This window comes from Schistocerca americana, chromosome 5 (assembly GCF_021461395.2).
Source record: "Schistocerca americana isolate TAMUIC-IGC-003095 chromosome 5, iqSchAmer2.1, whole genome shotgun sequence".
NCBI classification, from domain to species: domain Eukaryota; kingdom Metazoa; phylum Arthropoda; class Insecta; order Orthoptera; family Acrididae; genus Schistocerca; species Schistocerca americana.
In genome coordinates, this window is record NC_060123.1 from 531,242,335 (window position 1) to 531,259,809 (window position 17,475).

The 17,475-nt window shown below is 41.7% G+C and overlaps 1 protein-coding gene across 1 annotated transcript in view; it reads left to right on the forward strand.

Moving 5' to 3' along the window:
* LOC124616775 (39S ribosomal protein L3, mitochondrial) overlaps positions 1 to 17,475 on the forward strand; it is an 82,324-nt gene that overhangs the window by 42,022 nt on the left and 22,827 nt on the right. The window contains exons 5-6 of the mRNA XM_047145169.1: positions 6,420 to 6,580; positions 6,660 to 6,849. Of these exons, the coding sequence (XP_047001125.1) occupies positions 6,420 to 6,580; positions 6,660 to 6,849 (351 nt within the window). The remainder of the gene's footprint in view (positions 1 to 6,419; positions 6,581 to 6,659; positions 6,850 to 17,475) is intronic.

Consider the following 17,475-nt stretch of genomic DNA (forward strand, 5'->3'; position numbering starts at 1 on the left):
AATACTTTCAGAAAAGACTTTCTGACACTTAAATGTATTCCCAGTGTTAACAAATTTCTCTTCTTCAAAAATGCTTTCCTTGCCATTTACAGTCTACATTTTCTATTCTCTCTACTTCGACCATCATCAGTTATTTTTCTCCCCAAATAGTAAAACCCATCTACTACTTTAAGTGTCTCATTTCCCTCAGTGTCTTATTTCCCTCAGCATCACCTGATTTAATTTGACTACATTCCGTTATCCTTGTTTTGCTTTTGTTGATGTTCATCTTGTATCCTCCTTGAAAGACACTGTCAGTTCTGTCAACTGCTCTTCTAGGTCCTTTGCTGTCTCTGACAGAATTACAGTGTCTTCAGCAAACCTCAATTTTTTTTTCTTCTCCATGATTTTAATTCCTACTCCAAATTTTGCTTTGTTTCCTTTACTGGTTGCTCAGTATACAGATTGAATAACATCGAGGATAGGCTGCAACCCTGTCTCACACCCTTCCCAACCACTGCTTCCCTTTCATGCCCCTCGACTCTCATAACTGCCATCTGGTTTCTGTGCAAATTGTAAATAGCCTTTCACTCCCTGTATTTGACCCCTGCCACCTTCAGAATTTGAAAGAGAGTATTCCAGTCAACATTGTCAAAAGCCTTCTCCAAGTCTATAAATGCTAGAAACATAGGTTTGCCTTTCCTTAATGTATCCTCTAAGGTAAGTCATAGGTTCAGTATCACCTCACTTGTTCCAACATTTCTAAGGAATCCAAACTGATTCTCCCCAAGGTCAGCTTCTACCAGCTTTTCCATTCGTCTGTAAAGAATTCATGTTAGTATTTTGCAGCCGTGACTTATTTAACTGATAGTTAGGTAATTTTCAAACCTGTCAGCACCTGCTTTATTTGGGATTGGAATTATTACTTTCTTCTTGAAGTCTGAGGGTACTTCGCCTGTCTCATACATCTTGCTCACCAGATGGTAGAGTTTTGTCAGGACTGGCTCTCCCAAGGCTATCAGTAGTTCTAGTGGAATGTTGTCTACTCCCGGGGCCTTATTTCGACTTAGGTCTTTCACAGCTCTATCAGATTCTTCACGCAGTATCATATATCTCATTTCATCTTCATCTATGTCCTCTTCCATTTCCATAATATCACCCTCAAGTACATCACCCTTGTATAGACCCTCTACATACTCCTTCCACCTTTCTGCCTTCCCTTTGTTTAGAACTGGTTTTTCATCTGAGCTCTTGATATTCATACAAGTGGTTCTCTTTTCTTCAGAGGTCTCTTTAATTTCCTATTGGTGATGGCCCATACTCCGAGGAGCGTAGGGAATGATGCGGGAGACCCGCAACGCCGACTAGGCAAGGTCGTAGCGGAGGTGGTTTGCCATTGCCTTACTCCAACCTGTTGGCAGTATCTATTTCATCCCTAGTGATATATGCCTCTACATCCTTACATTTGTCCTCTAGCCATCCCTGCTTTTTGCACTTCCCGTCTATCTCATTTTTGAGATGTTTGTATTCCTTTTTGCCTACTTCATTTATTAAATTTTTAAATTTTCTCCTTTCATCAATTAAATTCAATATCTCTTATGTCACCCAAGGATTTCTATTAGTCCTAGTCTTTTTACCTACTTGATCCTCTGCTGCCTTTACTATTTCATCTCTCAAAGCTACCCATTCTTCTTCTGCTGTATTTCTTTTCCCCGTTCTTGTCAATTGTTCCCTAATGCTCTCTCTCAAACTCTCTACAACGTCTGGTTCTTTCAGTTTATCCAGATCCCATCTCCTTAAATTCCCACCCTTTTGCAGTTTCTTCATCTACAGTTCATAACCAATAGATTGTGGTCATAGTCCACATCTGCCCCTGGAAATGTCTTACAATTTAAAACCTGATTCCTAAATCTCTGTCTTACCATTATATAATCTATCTGAAACATTCCAGTGTCTCCAGGTCTCTTCCACTTATATTACCTTCTTTCATGATTTTTAAACCAAGTGTTAGCTATGATTAAGTTATGCTCTGTGGAAAATTCTACCAGGCAGCTTCCTCTTTGATTCCTTACCCCAATTCCATATTGACCAACAACATTTTCTTCTCTTCCTTTTTGTACTATCAAATTCCAGTCCCCCATGACTATTAAATTTTCGTCTCCCTTCATTATCTGATTGATTTCTTTTATCTCATCACACATTTCTTCAATCTCTTCCTTGTCTGCAGAGTTAGTTGGCATGTAAACTTGTACGACTGTGGTAGGCGTGGGCTTCATGTCTATCTTGGCTACAATAATGCATTCACTATGCTGTTCATAGTAGCTTACCCGTGCTCCTACTTTTTTTATTCTTTACTGAACCTACTCCTGCATTACCTCTGTTTGATTTTGTATTTATAACCCTGGATTCACCTGACCAGAAGTCTTGTTCCTCCTGCCACCAAAATTCACTGATTTCCACTATATCTAACTTTAACCTGTCCGTTTCCCTTTATAAATTTTCTAACCCACTTACCCGGTTAAGGGATCTGACTTTCCACACTGCAATCCATAGAACACCAGTTTTCTTTCACCTGATAATGACATCCTCCTGAGTAGCCACTGGCCAGAGATCCAAATGGGGGACTATTTTACATCCGGAATATTTTGCCTAAGAGGATGCCACCATCATTTAACCATAAAGTAAAGCTGCATTCCCTTGGGAAAAATTTCAGCTGTAGTTTCCCCCTTGCTTTCCGGGTGTCCCAGGTTTTGAGGCAGGCATTTGAATCAAGCATGTTATGTTCAGTTGCTGTAGTGTCACAGAGTGGTCTACTTTGCTCTTGGCTACCATTTGGCAATGGCCATTCATTGTGGTGGACAGCTGGTTGGTAGTCATACCAAATAAAAAGCTGCTCATCGGGTGCAACAGGGCTGATATACAACATGGCTGGTTTCACAGGTGGTCTGGCCTTTGATGGGGAGATGAACCTGTGGCAGGACTGGAGTAGGAAGTGCTAGGTGGGTGGATTTGGACAGGTCTTGCACCTGGGTCCTCCACAAGGGCTGGGATTGGGAGCGGAATTGGGATTGACTAGGATATCGTTGAGGTTGTTTGGCTAACAGAACACCACTTCAGGAAAGTTGGGAAGGATCTTTGGTAGCATGCCCCTCATTACAGGGCAGCATGATAGATAATGAAAGGCTTGACGAAGGATATTGTTCACTTGTTCCAGTCCAGGGTGGTACTGGATGACGAAGGGGCACTCTTTTGTAGCTGGCTTTCAGGGTGGTGGGAGGATATATGGTGTGTGAGGAAATAGTGTGGGAAATCTGTTTGCTGACTAGGTCTGCGGGTAATACCTGTCTGTGAAGGCCATTGAGATACCCTCAGCATACTGCGAGAAGGAGTTCATGTCACTACACATATGCTGCCCTACGTGGCCAAAATTTCTTTTGAGTACTATGAATCAGCCCAGAAAATGCCTGACAAGGAGACATCACTAACTTGGCCTCATATTTTAAGCAGGGAGAAAGCATGCTAAGATATCAGCCCCAGCAATCAACTCCATGTGAAAATTGGACTACATTTCTAATAGTATGCAGTTCTGACCTTCTGAACATACGTATTTTAAACTTTTGTGCACACTGGCTGTTTGTCACTCACGTCAGCCCACTGCAGCCACTTAATGCTCAAACACAAAGTACAATACAATGGAGTGAGTAAGAGATTTGTGGATTTCTGTTTTGGTATTGGTAATATGCTTTGTTCTTTGGGTCAACGTGCACAATCTCTAACCTGAAGCAGGTGCCAGACATTTCTTTGCTTTGAACGTTTTTAAGTTACGATTTGCTGCTTCAGCACAAATTAATGAAAAAAAAAATGAGTGTGTCACTGAAGAAATAGCGTAGCATTATTTAATTATCAACATCGCTGTTCTGCATTATTGTTTTTGAAGTTTCTAGTTGGCACTGTTAAAGTAAAATACATTTGCAGGAGGTGCGCTATTCATCCTCATGAATGATACAATTAACTTGTTAATTGAAAATCATAAACTTCGTATTGTAATAATTCTTCATCTGCTTAGGTTTATTCATTTTGATTTCAGGCGTATATATATATCTGCAGAATGTCAATAAGAGAATACTGTTAAACTAATATTGTACATGTACTTACGTGATGTTATCATATAACATATTTATATTACTTACTACTTTTTGCACAAAATAACGTGTTCTTGAACAAAATATCAAAAGATGTTGACATATGTGTCCACCTTTCCCTCACTTGCCTTCAATAAAACATTCAGTGCCAGTTATAACTGGCAGAATTATGGCCCAAATTTTCACTCAGGATTGATTGTTTGGCCCAATACCTTGCAAGGCAGTATTTTTCTCCTTATAATATGAGGTCAAGTTGGTGATGTTTCCTTGTAAGAAGAAATTAAATGACAAAGGGTATTTTTTCACATGGTGTAATGCCTTTGATGTTTGCTGCATATTCAGATTTGATTGAAATAAATTAGGCATAACCACTGTTGATGAAATTTCACAGATTATCAGCTGAGTTGTGGCATCAGGTTGTAACAACATTTAACATTTTGATGAGTTTGCTGCTTGTCATCCTCAGGCAAAGTGTTGGGTTCAAGTCTCCAAAGGCCCAACAAGTAGGCCATCATGCGCCTCCAGAAGAGTTGTTGTTGTTTTGTTTTTTTTTTGGGGGGGGGGGGGGGGGGGGGGGAGAACTGCTGGACAGCTTCAATGACATATCTCTCTTCTCTTCATATGGGTACTGATAGAAGATTCCAGGGTACTACTAGTGAGTCACTTTACAACAATACTGGTTCAACACACTTTCACCACCTGCTTCCAAAGCAGTAGGAAATTCTATAAACAGAAATATGGAGTCGTCGTGGTATCCCCTCTAGTGCCAAGTGTTACTAACCTATGAATGGAAGACATGTGTATAGTTCTGCTGTATAGTGAAGGAAACCTACAAAAATCCCTACACCGCCTTAACGACATACATGACAGTGTCAAGTTCACCATGGAGGGGGAAGAAATCGGGACATTCTGATAATGAAAACCCTGATTGCATGCTGCAACACTCCTTCTGCAGGATGAAGACACACCTGTACATAAATGCCAATAGCTGCCACCATCCACTGCAATGCAAATCTGTGATCAGCATCCAGGTGCAAAGATTGTGAGCCACATACAATAAGGAAAGTCCGTCTACTAAGTTACAGCATCTGCATCAAACTTTTTGCAAGAATGTCTACCCAGAGACAAATAAAATGAATGGTGTACCCATGCCAGAAGAAGAAATAAATTGATTCAGAAGAAGAATCCAAGCATATAGCTTCCCTTCCATGTGCAGTGCTGCCCACTAAATAACAGAGAGGAAAAAAAACATAAAAAAATCACTTTTCACTCAATGGGTGAAATAAAGAACAAGCTTGTGCTACAGGAAGGCCAACTAGGGCTTTGGATTGCTGGTATCTCTATAGCATTGCTTGTAAGTGTGGTATGTAGTACATCGTATCTCACAGTGCTGTTCGGAGCATGTGAGAAACTTTTGCCTTGGCCAGCTGAGGTCCACATGGGATGTTACATTAGCTAAAATGCAGAATAGACATGCAGTTCTACTGTAACACGAGGCCTGCATACCCCTCCAGTCTGATAAGCACCCCATCCTCCAGTACCACTGACCATGACATCTCTTCCAAATTCACGCGATTAGTCCACATGTTGAGAGTATACTGTCAAGCAGTTATAAAGGAATGAACTGGACCTGAAGCTGACACTTCGTCTGAAGGTTACCATAAGGAAACTTATCAAAACATTGCAACACGATGACACCAAAACTCAGCTGATAACCCAAGAATATTTCCTCAATTAAATCTTTATATAACTCTGTTTGTTTGACTAGTAAAAGCAAAAAAATGCATAACCTCATTTAAAATCAATATGCCGTGAATATTTGGGAACATTTGGACTGTTTCTCATTACATTTTTATATTCTTCAAGGTCAGACCTTTGTCATTTAACAAACATAGAAGTTCCATCGTGTTCTGGATCCACCAAATCCAGCTTCAGTACTGGGCAAGGCTGTGAAATGGTTGAGGCACTGGCCTCGCATGTGAAAGAGTTCAAACAACAATTTAGACATCATTATTTAAATTTTCCTTAGTTCCCTTATATCATTTCAAGCGAAAGTCAGGATTGTTCCTTCAATGCTACCAAACCAGTTTCCTGCAGTTCACTTCCCACCCCATCTTGTGCTCTACCTCTAATGATCTTAACATTGACAGAACTTAGACTTGCTTCATTCTTCCAGCGTTCTGTAATTATATGTTTGTGCTCATTATGTTACAATGCTAGTTCTCCATACTATCTCTTTATCTTCTGCAACACTATTTGTTATAATTGTTGATGTTTTATATCTGCCTTCACTTATAGTTCACAAAGGAATATTGTGGATTATTCAAAGACTCTGGAGTTATGCCTAAGAAGACATTAGGACGGTTCATGGTGTCACCTGAAGCAGTAATTCAGCCAGGAACCCCATTATATGCATCCCATTTCCGAGTTGGGGATGTTGTAGATGTTCGTGGTAAAACGTAAGTACTGTGGTATTACTTGGAGTTCTGTCATTAACGTATATGGTCCAGTAATTTCGTAAATTGTACGATTTTCTAGCATTGATCGAGACTTTCAAGGTGTGGTTAAACGCTGGGGGTTCAAAGGTGGCCCAGCCTCTCATGGTGTCACCAAAACACATCGGCGTCCTGGTAATATTGGTGGTGGTGGAGAGAAAGGAAGAGTTTGGCCAGGCACAAAAATGCCAGGCCATATGGGTAACCGCTACAGAATATTAAGAGGCCTTAAGGTAGGTAATAAATCCAAAACCATAATAAAAATATAAACAATGATAAGACACTGTACACTCATGAGCAGCGGTATTAGAGACATCTACCTAGCAATTTGTAGCACCCCATTTTGTCCTGTTTATAGCGACACAATGTAGCATTGACTCCATGAGACACAAAAGTTTTGGAGCCATTCCGACCCGTGATCACTTGACTATTGTGCGTAACTCAGAGATCTAAAGCATGATCATCTCATTTGATCTTCATTTACATCTACATGACTACTGTACAATTCACACTTTTTTAAGTGCTTGACAAAGGGTTCGTAGAACCACTCTCAAAATATTTCTCAGATGTTCCACTCTTAGATAAAATATGGAGAAAATGAACTTTTAAATCTTTCTGTGCAAGCTTTGATTCCTTTCATTTTTTATCACATCATTCCTACCTATGTAGGTGGGAGTTGGCAAAATATTTCTGCATTTGGAGGAGAAAGTTAGTGATTGAAATTTTGTGAAAAGACATCATAGCAACGAAAAATGCCTTTGTTTTAATGAGTGCCACTCCAACTCACTTATCATATCTGTGACACATTCTCACCTTTTCTGTCATAATATAAAACAAGATGTCCCTTTTTGAACTTTTTCACTGTCCCTCCGTCAACCCTATCTTGTAATGATCCCGTACCATGCACCAGTACTCCGGAAGAGGATGGACAGTTGTAGTGTAGGCAGTCTCTTTAGTAGATTTGTGCATATCCTGCCAATAAAACAAAGCTTTTAATTCACTTTCCCCAAAACATTTTCTGTTTGACAGTTTCAGGTTAATTTGTTCATAATTATAATCCCTAGGTATGTAGTTGAAATGATGACCTTTAAATTTGTATGATTTATCATGTAACTGAAATTTTACATAATTTTCGTAGTGCTCATGTGGGGGCTTCACACCTGTTGTTATTCAGGACCAGTTGCCATGTTTTGTAGCACACAGATATCTCATGTAACTTGTTGTGTAATTCATTTGATCTTCTAACGAGCTCACTCCATTTACGTGATAGTGGTCCATGTGTGTTTAATAATGTTGGAGTTATAGTCATGTGACATTGAAAGGCCAGGGCAATGGTAGCACACAAGTGTTCTCACATTTGTAGAGCTCCTCAAAGACTTCTGGCAAAATTCTGGAGCAGGGGGGTTGTGCTAAGGGCGCAGAGGGTTGTAAACGAATAAACAAATTCCCAAAATCAAACTGTAGGTTTCCGTGTTGTTTTCCAGTGAGAGAGAATGTCAGTTGTGTTAAGAGCTCCATTTCATAGCAAGTAAACATTCCTCAAATGATAATATTTGCACCACTGCGTGAAAAATGCACTATTCACAAGAGTTACGACATGTGAGCTTTGTGTAAACAACAGATTGAGTAAGGAAAACAACTCAGTTTAGTTGAGGTGTTAATCAGTTGAAAGGCACATAAATGAGACTAGAAATATTGCAAAGTTTTCAATGATGTAACTATTCAGGCATACCAAGTGCAGAAAATACATGAATATCGTAATGGAAAATACGTAGTGGACTATAAATGATGGAAGGAGTAAAGGTAACAAATCACTATATCACTAAGTTGTTGGCAGGCAGGTATAGAAAACTTTGCTAGCTTTTGGACAAATACTTCTTCTTCACAGCTAATGAAATATACATACAGCTGCTCAACTACAATGTTCCACCTTACGATATTGAGCCAGAACTGCAGCTAGAATGGGGTAAGGGGTTGTTATGAGTGGATTGGGCAAGGAGCCAGGAGTGGGAGGAGGGTTGGGGAAGAATTGTTGATGGCTTGGAGAGAGAGGCAGAAGGCACACAGGATAGGAATTTGCCACCGGAGAATTGCTTGTGTCTGTAGGCAAGGGGAGCTATGCACAGTACACAGTGAGGTGGAGATGTGAATTGAGAGTGGTAAATAGAACGTAGAGGACATAGACTGCAGAGAGGAGGGTGTGACTGAAGTAAAGGGGGATGGGGCAGGGGTAGAAATGGGGTTGGTGCCTGGGCTAGCGGGGATGGAATCTACCTCTACATATACGTAAATATTCCACAAGTCACTGTATGGTGCATGGCGAAGGGTACCACTACTGGTTATTTCCTTACCTGTTCGACTCCCAAGTAGAGTGAGAGAAAAATGGCTGTCTATCGCCTCCATACAAGCCCTAGTCTCCCTAATCTTATCATCATGGGCCTTTACAAAATGTACGGTGGTGGCAGTAGAATAAGCTCATATCTTTGTTAACAGTTGAGAGTGTAGCACTATGTCAGATGCTTTTCAGAAATCTAGAAATATGGAATCTGCCTTATGCCCTTCATCTATGTTCGTAGTATACCATGTGACACAAGAGCAAGTTGAGTTTCACAAGAGCGATGCTTTATACCCCCGTGCTAACTCATGGAAAGATTTTCGGTCTCAAGGAAATTTATTATATTCAAAGTCAGAGTATTTTCAATAATTCCATAGCAAACCAATGTTAAGGATATCCGTCCATAATTTTGCAGTTCTATTCTTTTACCCTCTTTGTATACGGGTGTCACCTGCACTTTTTTTTAATCGCTTCAAACTTTGTGCTGGGTGAGAGATTCATGATAAATGTAAGCAAAGAAGGGTTCAATGCTCTAGAGTACTCTTTGTAAAACTGAATCAGGATTTCATATTTACCTGGTGAATAATGTGTTTTCAACGCTTCCAGTTGTTTCTGTACACTAGGGATGCCTATTGCTATGCCATCCATACTAGAGTCTGTTCGATGGTCAAAATATAGCATGTTTGTATGATTCTCCTGTGTGAACTATTCCTTAAACATGAAATTTAAAACTTCAGCTTTCTGTTTGCTATCTTCTACTGCCGCACCAGACTAGTCAAAGTGTGATTGGATGGAAGCCTTTGATCTGCTTAGTGGGTTTATGAAGAACTGAAATTCTCTTAGGGTTCTGGGCCAGATCTTTTGCTGTGGTATGACAGAGGTAGTTGTTGTTTGCGTACTGCAGAGGTATTTTTACAGACACATGAATCTCTATTAAACTTTAGCTGTCATCATTTGTTCGTTTCCTTTTGAACTGAGGCGGACATTGATACAAACATATTGTATTAATAAGTCTTCTTCCTTTCTTCTTATTTTAATTAGTCACAATTATTTGTCATTTCAATTTTTTTTCATTTGTTGGTATATGTATGTGTTAATGATCTTCAAACCACTCACATATCTGAGAACCTATTCCATATACTTGTATAATCATTAACATTTGATAGTGTGGCACCATGTCAAAAGCTTTATAGAAACCAAAGAATATATCTCCTGCCGGCCGGGGTGGCCGAGCGGTTCTAGGCGCTACAGTCTGGGACCGCGCGACCGCTACGGTCGCAGGTTCGAATCCTGCCTTGGGCATGGATATGTGTGATGTCCTTAGGTTAGTTAGGTTTAAGTAGTTCTAAGTTCTAGGGGACTGATGACCTCAGAAGTTAAGTCCCATAGTGCTCAGAGCCATTTGAACCAAAGAATATAGAATTCGGCTGTTGCTCTTCATCCATGGTCTGCAGGATCTCATATTAGAAGAGGGTAAGCTGAATTTCGCATGAGTGATATGTGGACCATGTTGATACGTGGACAGAGGCTTTTCCCTCTCAAGGAAATTTATTTTATTCAAACTGAGGGTATGTTCAAGGATTCTGAAGCAAACCGATGTTAAAGATATTTGTCTAATCAAACAATGGAAAATCCAGGATGGAATAATGACAGTATTGGTCTGTAATTTTGTGGGTCCATTCTTGTACCCTTCTTATCTTTGTATATATAGGAGTAACCTGTGTTTTTTCCTTGTCGCTTGGGACTTAGCACTGGGCGAGAGGTTCCCCGACAAATGCAGGCTACATAAGGGGCCAGCGTTGTAGAGCATGCTTTGTAAAACCAAATTAGGATTCCATCAGGATCTGGCAATGTATTCGCTTTAACCCTTGCAGTTGTTTGCACCAGTGCTGCTTGTTACTTTGTCCTTCGTAAAGGAGATTGTGTGACGATCAAACAGTAGTACATTTGTATGAGTCTCCTGTGTGAACAATTTTTCAAATGCAAAATTTAAAACTTCAGCTTCACTTTTGATACTTTCTACTGCTACATCAGACTGATCAACGAGTTGGTGGATAGAAGCTCCATTAAACGATTTTCCATAGGACCAGAATTTTGTCAGATTCTTGGCAAAATCTGTCGCTAAGGTATGGCTGTGGTAGTTATAAGCTTGGTGCATCGATCTTCTTACAGATACATGTCTTTCTATTAACTTCTGCATGTTGTCATTTGTGCCTTCTTTTTTGAACCGAGAGTGCAACAGTCTATGCTTTTTCAGCATTTTTTTGGATTTCATTGTTAAACCAAGGTGGGTCTTCTCCATCCTTAATCCACATAGCTGGCACATACTTCTCCAGAGTATGATTTGCAGGCAGTCCTTTTCTTCCAATGTACTGGAACTAAATGATGTCATTTCATTGTCTAAGTGGAATACTAACAACTGTCTATCTGCTCTTTCCAGCAGAAATACTCTCCTAGCCTTCTTGATTGATTTATTAACTTTTGTAACCAAAGTCGCTATGATGGCATCGCTGTCACTAATCCCTGTCGATTAGGTCATGCCTGTTTCTAGTTACAAGGTGTGAAATATTTCCGTTGTGTGTGGGCTGTTGAACTAGCTGCTGAGAACAGTTTTTGGAAAACATGTTCGAAAGGACTTAGCAAGATTGTCTGTCTGTGCCCCCTGCAATGAAACCATAGGTGCCCCAGTCTAAACTCGGTATATTAAAGCCACCTCCATATAATATTGCAGTATCTGGGTATTTTCACACTGTTGACCATGGGACCTTCTGTCAGTGACTAAAATTGTCACTGCGGAATTGGGTACCTAGTAAAAACATCCAACAATTAATTTGATTTCTCCTAGACCTGTTACACATAACCAGATAACTCCACTGTCACACCCAAATTTGACCTCAGTAGAGACAACATTTTTGTCAAATTCAACGAAACCCCGCCCCCCTCCCTCCCCTACCCCCTTCCCCTACCCCCCCTCCCTTCCATGGCATCTACTCTGCCTTTTCAACATATATTTCATGCATCATTAATTATCTCAGAGCTTTCCTCTTTGGGTTTCAGCCAGCTCTCAGTCCCATGAGTAATTTGAGTGCGAGAAGTTTCCTGGAGGGAAGTAAATTCAGGAACTTTGTTACGAGTACTTCGACAGCTCATTGATAAAATTTTGAGTGTCAAAGTGTTTTTACTTCGATTGCAGTCAGACACACTATCTGCAAACCCTCTGGAGAGTGTTCATCAGAGAATGTCAACCTGCCACCTAGCCTAAAAAAAACGTGCACTCCACAGGTATGTTACTCAAGTAGCTGTTTCCTTTGTGTAGTGCACCCCCGACCTGTCAAGTGGAGTCCTACAATTCCCCACCCGATAATACAGGACCCCCCCTCCCCACCCCATGCCAAGGATCCAGATGGCTTGGGTAGTGATGCAGCCATTGAAATCAAGTGTGTTATGCTTAACTGCATGTTGTGCCACAGGGTTATGTACTTTGCTCTTGGCCAGAGTTTGGCGGTGGCTGTTCATCTTGGTGAACAGCTGGTTTGTAGTCATACCAATATAAAAAGCTGAGCAATGATTGCAGTAGATGGTAAATGACAAGACTGCTTTCACAGGTATCCGGCACCTTATAGGGAAGGATAAGTCTATGACAGGACTGGAATAGGAAGTGCTGGATGGGTAGATTGAGCAGGTTTTGCTCTTGGGTCTTCCACAGGTATATGATCCTTGTGGCAAGGGGTTGAGATTGGGAGTGGCATGGGGATGGGCTAGAATTTTGTGGAGGTTGGTTGGGTTATGGAACACCACGTTAGGAGGGGTGGGAAGTATCTCAGGTAGGATGCCCTTTATTTCAGGGCATGGTGGTAGGTAATCAAAGCCCTGGCAAAGTATGTGGTTCAGTTGTTCCAGTCTGGGTTGGTACTGGGTGATGAAGAGGACACTCCTTTGTGGCTGATTCTTAAGATTGGTGGGGGGATTGGGGTTGTGAGGGAAAATGGTACAGGAGATCTGTTTTCGGACTAAGTCTGGGGGCTAGTGCCTTTCTGTGAAGGACTTGGTGAGACCCTCCACATACTGAGCTAGGGAGTTTTTATCACTGCAGATACACCGTCCCCGGGTGGCCAGGCTGTATGTGATGGGTTTTTTGGTGTGAAAGGGATGACAGCTGCAAAATGCAGGTGCTGTTGATGGTTGGTGGGTTTTGATGTGGAAAGAAATGCAGATGGTGCCATCAGAGAGGAGGAGGTCAACTTCTAGAAACGTGACATGCTGTTTTGAGGAGGACCACTTGAATCAGATGGGAGAGAAGGTGTTGAGGTTGTGAATGATCAAAGATAAGCTGCCTTGGTCCTGAATCCAGTCCATTCATGTATCATTAATGAACCTGGACCAGAGTAGGGGTTTGGCATTTTGGAAGGTTAGGGTTAGGAAGGTCTCCTCTAGATGGCCCATAAAAAGTTGACGTAGGAGGGTGTCATACTGGTTCCTATGGCTGTGCCATGAATTTGTGTGTACACCTTCCCTTCAAAGGAGAAGTGGTTGTGGGTTAGGATAAAATTAGTAAGGTGTATGAGGAATGAGGTAGTGGGTTTGGAGCCTGAAGGATGTTGGGAAAGATAGTGTTCAATAACCATAAGATTATGGGCATGAGGGATATTGGTGTATAGGGATGTGGCATCAACATTGATGAGTGGGGATCAAGGAGTTAAAGGGGTGGGGCTGGCGGAGAATTGCAGTTGGAAGTGGTTGGTGTCTTTGACATGGGAGTGTAGATTGTGGGCAATTGGTTGGAGGTGTTGCTGAATGAGGGCCAAAATTTTTTCAGGAATCTCCACCAGTGTCATTTATTGTTACAAGCCTGAAAAGAAAAGTCAGTTGCCTCAAAGGCTCTTTCAGACACAATTTAAGCCTTCAAAATTCTAACGAATTCAAAGTGCAGGTAAGAAGATATTTGCTAGTGTTTTTTTCTCTAAAATGCATCTGCTACTGTAGCATTAGAGGACGGACATGCTAGTACTGCCGACTGGTACACAAGTAGCTTGTTTACTGCAAATTTTTGAAAGTGTTCATGAAAAATGCACAAAAGGAATAATAAGTGTACATCACAACAACACATTGCTGCATACAACTGAGTATCAGGATATCCAAAGGTGAGCATCATGGACCCTCCATCATACATCCATGGCCTAGCACCTTGTGATTTCATTTTGTTTCCAAAAATAAAAGATGAACCCAGTGGAATCACTTTTTCTACATCAGATGACACAGTGGACTTTATAAAAACCTGATTTCTGAAATACCTCAGGAAGAGTGGCATCATTGCTTTCAGGGCTGGTTTCATCAAATGCAAAAAGTTGATCTGTGTTTGATTTTCTAAAAATTTTCAGCGTCACACTGGTAAATACCAAATTTTTGCTGGTGGTTAGGTTTGAATGGACACCTGCAGCACGCCAGCCAACAGTGCTAACCTTTATGCCACACTGCGTCCTGTGCTGTTTGCGTCAACATTATCAGTGAATGCGAACTTGGCAAGGGATTTGAGATTTTGTTTGGCATGGAGGGTTTTCTCTAGATGACGTATAAATGTTAGTGTAGGGTAGTGCCATGCCAGTACGGTGGGTTTGGAGTTGGTAGGACATTGGGGGAGATATTTTTCAATACCAGCAAGGCTATGGGCCTGGAGGATGTTGGGTGTATAGGGAGGTAGGATCAACAGTGATAAGTACGGATCCAGATGGTAGAGGAGTGTGGGTGGTTGACAGACTGTAAAGGAACTGGTTTGTATATTTCAATGGTAAACTTGGCTGAGGGCAATGGGTTAGAGGTGTTGGTCAGCAACAGCTGGAGCACAGTAACCAACCACAAGGGGGTTTCTAGGGTGGTTAGGTTTATGGATGTTGAGAAGCACGTAGAATGTGGGTGTAAGGGAGGTGGATCTGGCAGAGATATTCTAGGGTGAGCTAAGGATTTGAATGGGACTGGAGGTGTTGTACTGGACTTCTGGGTTGTCTGTGACAGGACTTGTAGGTAGAAGAGTCAGAAGGTTTGGTAGACACCTGTCAAGTAATCATTGCAGTTCATCAGATGGTGATGATCTTTGTGTATAGGGAAGGTGATTAAATTGGGGTCTATCTTACGTGTGTAGCTGACTGTTTTTTCTCTTTGTTGATAGCTCTGTTAGGAAAGGGTGTAAGAAAGGAGAGACCAAGTTGGAGCTGAGGAACCCCAGAAGATTCCCAGAAGACGGTTTGGTGAGATTGGGGGAAGCTCTTGGTTGGATGAAGGTATGAACTTGTAGAGGCCAGTTTAATATTCAGTTCTGGTTGGCTTTGGTTGAAGGAATTGCTGGCAAGAAAGTTTTCCTCAATAGGGGTCAAGAGAAAGAGAATGGTGCAGCACTATTGAACTAGGGTGCGGAGGTGCAGGTGAGGCTTTTGGAGACTGAAACTTCTGTACGATTGAGGTTGTTAGTAGAAAGCAGACAAGAATGTTTTGAGTTAGTTTAGTTTCTAGGTTTTTGGGAGATGTCGTGGATGGAAGAGATCATCAAAGTAGGGCCTATGCATTGTGACATATCCTGGTCCATCCTTATGCTACACCGATTCCTAACTCATTATCACAAGGGTAATACCTCTGTGGAAGACCCAAATGCAATATCTGTCTAATACATCCATCCAGCTCATCCTATGCCATTCCCATGGCAGGATGACGTAAGAAAGCAATCATATCATATACCAGCTTTGGTGTAACTTAAGCATAGCATTTGAAATAGCCATGACCACCAACAACCTGCCTAACTGATTGAGTGGCCACCTCTAAACTGTGGCTGAGAACAGAGTTTGACCAGCCAGTGGCAGAACTGTGCCATCTGAGTCCTTCCCACAACACTGGGTCCTGTGAAGTATATTGATGAGAACTGTTCGTGCAAGTCATCCTTCCATCCTGTAATCCTTGTGGACTCAGTTTCCACTAACCTCTTTGTCACACACACCTCCACCCATGCCCTAGATTTGAATTGTACTGAACTAGCACCCTCCTCTCCACAGCCTGTAACTTCCTCTGTTTGATGCCATACTCCCATCCACTCCTCCACATCACTGTGCACTGCAGCCAGAACAAGCTCCCTGTTGCCACATTCCTTTGCCACACTCCTGCTGCCTCTGCCTCGCAACCGTCAGCCACCCTTCCCCAAACATCCCTTTCACTTCATAGCAGCTTTCTCCCTTCGGTTTCTCTATGTGTGTGTGTATGTGTGTGTGTGTACGCACACGTGTGTCCTATTAGCTCTAAAGTTCCTATTCACAACTCAACTATACATTGAGTTGTTATCTCTACCCCTTCCATTATATACAAAATACAGACACACACACCTGTATTGCCAGCCGAAGTGGCCGTGCGGTTAAAGGCGCTGCAGTCTGGAACCGCAAGACCGCTACGGTCGCAGGTTCGAATCCTGCCTCGGGCATGGATGTTTTTGATGTCCTTAGGTTAGTTAGGTTTAACTAGTTCTAAGTTCTAGGGGACTAATGACCTCAGCAGTTGAGTCCCATAGTGCTCAGAGCCATTTGAACACACACCTGTATTGTCCCAGTCGATTAGATTGTACTGCATTGTAGGTTGACTGTGCATATCCACCACACAGTGCCTCAGATATGTGGCGAGTTGTACCTTTATTCCTTCCATCATTATTTTTCCCCCTAGATTTTCCATTATCATACTGTGGCGTGTTTGGTGATGTAATAGTACCCTATCATTGGCATGTACCCACGATACTGTTGTCCTGTCCATGTAACCTTTTTTCGTGATTTTAGCATTCAGTAGAATTGTTTCCCAGTGTAATCTCTATGCCCAGTGGCATGCAAGAGGCAGAGTTACAAGTCTGGGGCAGTGGCTTCCCTACCTCAAAGTGAAGTGGTGGCTGTGCAGTGTGTGATTGCTCTGAGGCAGTTGTTGTCCACTACAGAACTATAAGTGATTTGTTTGCTTTTTCTGCACTTTTGTTCATTTACCTGCTGGTAAGATTGTCAGCTGTGACCTCTGTCATCAGCAAGAACTGTGGCACACAGCAATGAACTCTACCAGCAGTGGTTGCCCCAAATCTAATTACTTACTTTGACATGATGGTTGGTGAAAGGGCCAATGGCTGCACTAATTCACAGACGGAGTGTCTCGTGACGAAATACATAAGTGCTCAAGCCTTTCCTTCATCCTGAGCTAAAGACAGCATTGCAGTGGTGCATTTTGTTCATGTTAATATCTTCTAGTGTACCTCCTCTTAGTCACCCCCCCCCCCCCCCCCCCCACACACACACACACACACACACACACACACACACACACACACACAAGAAACAATAACAGTGCTGCGTGTGGGCCCCCTCCCCCTCTAAGGTCTGTGCAAAATCTGTTTGTATGTGATATAAATATTGTTTATAGCTTTTTGTGCATTATTAGCATTCTGGCATTTAAATCTGAGCTCTTGCTCTCCATTGTCTTAACTCTACTCATACACATATCGTTACTCAGTGATATC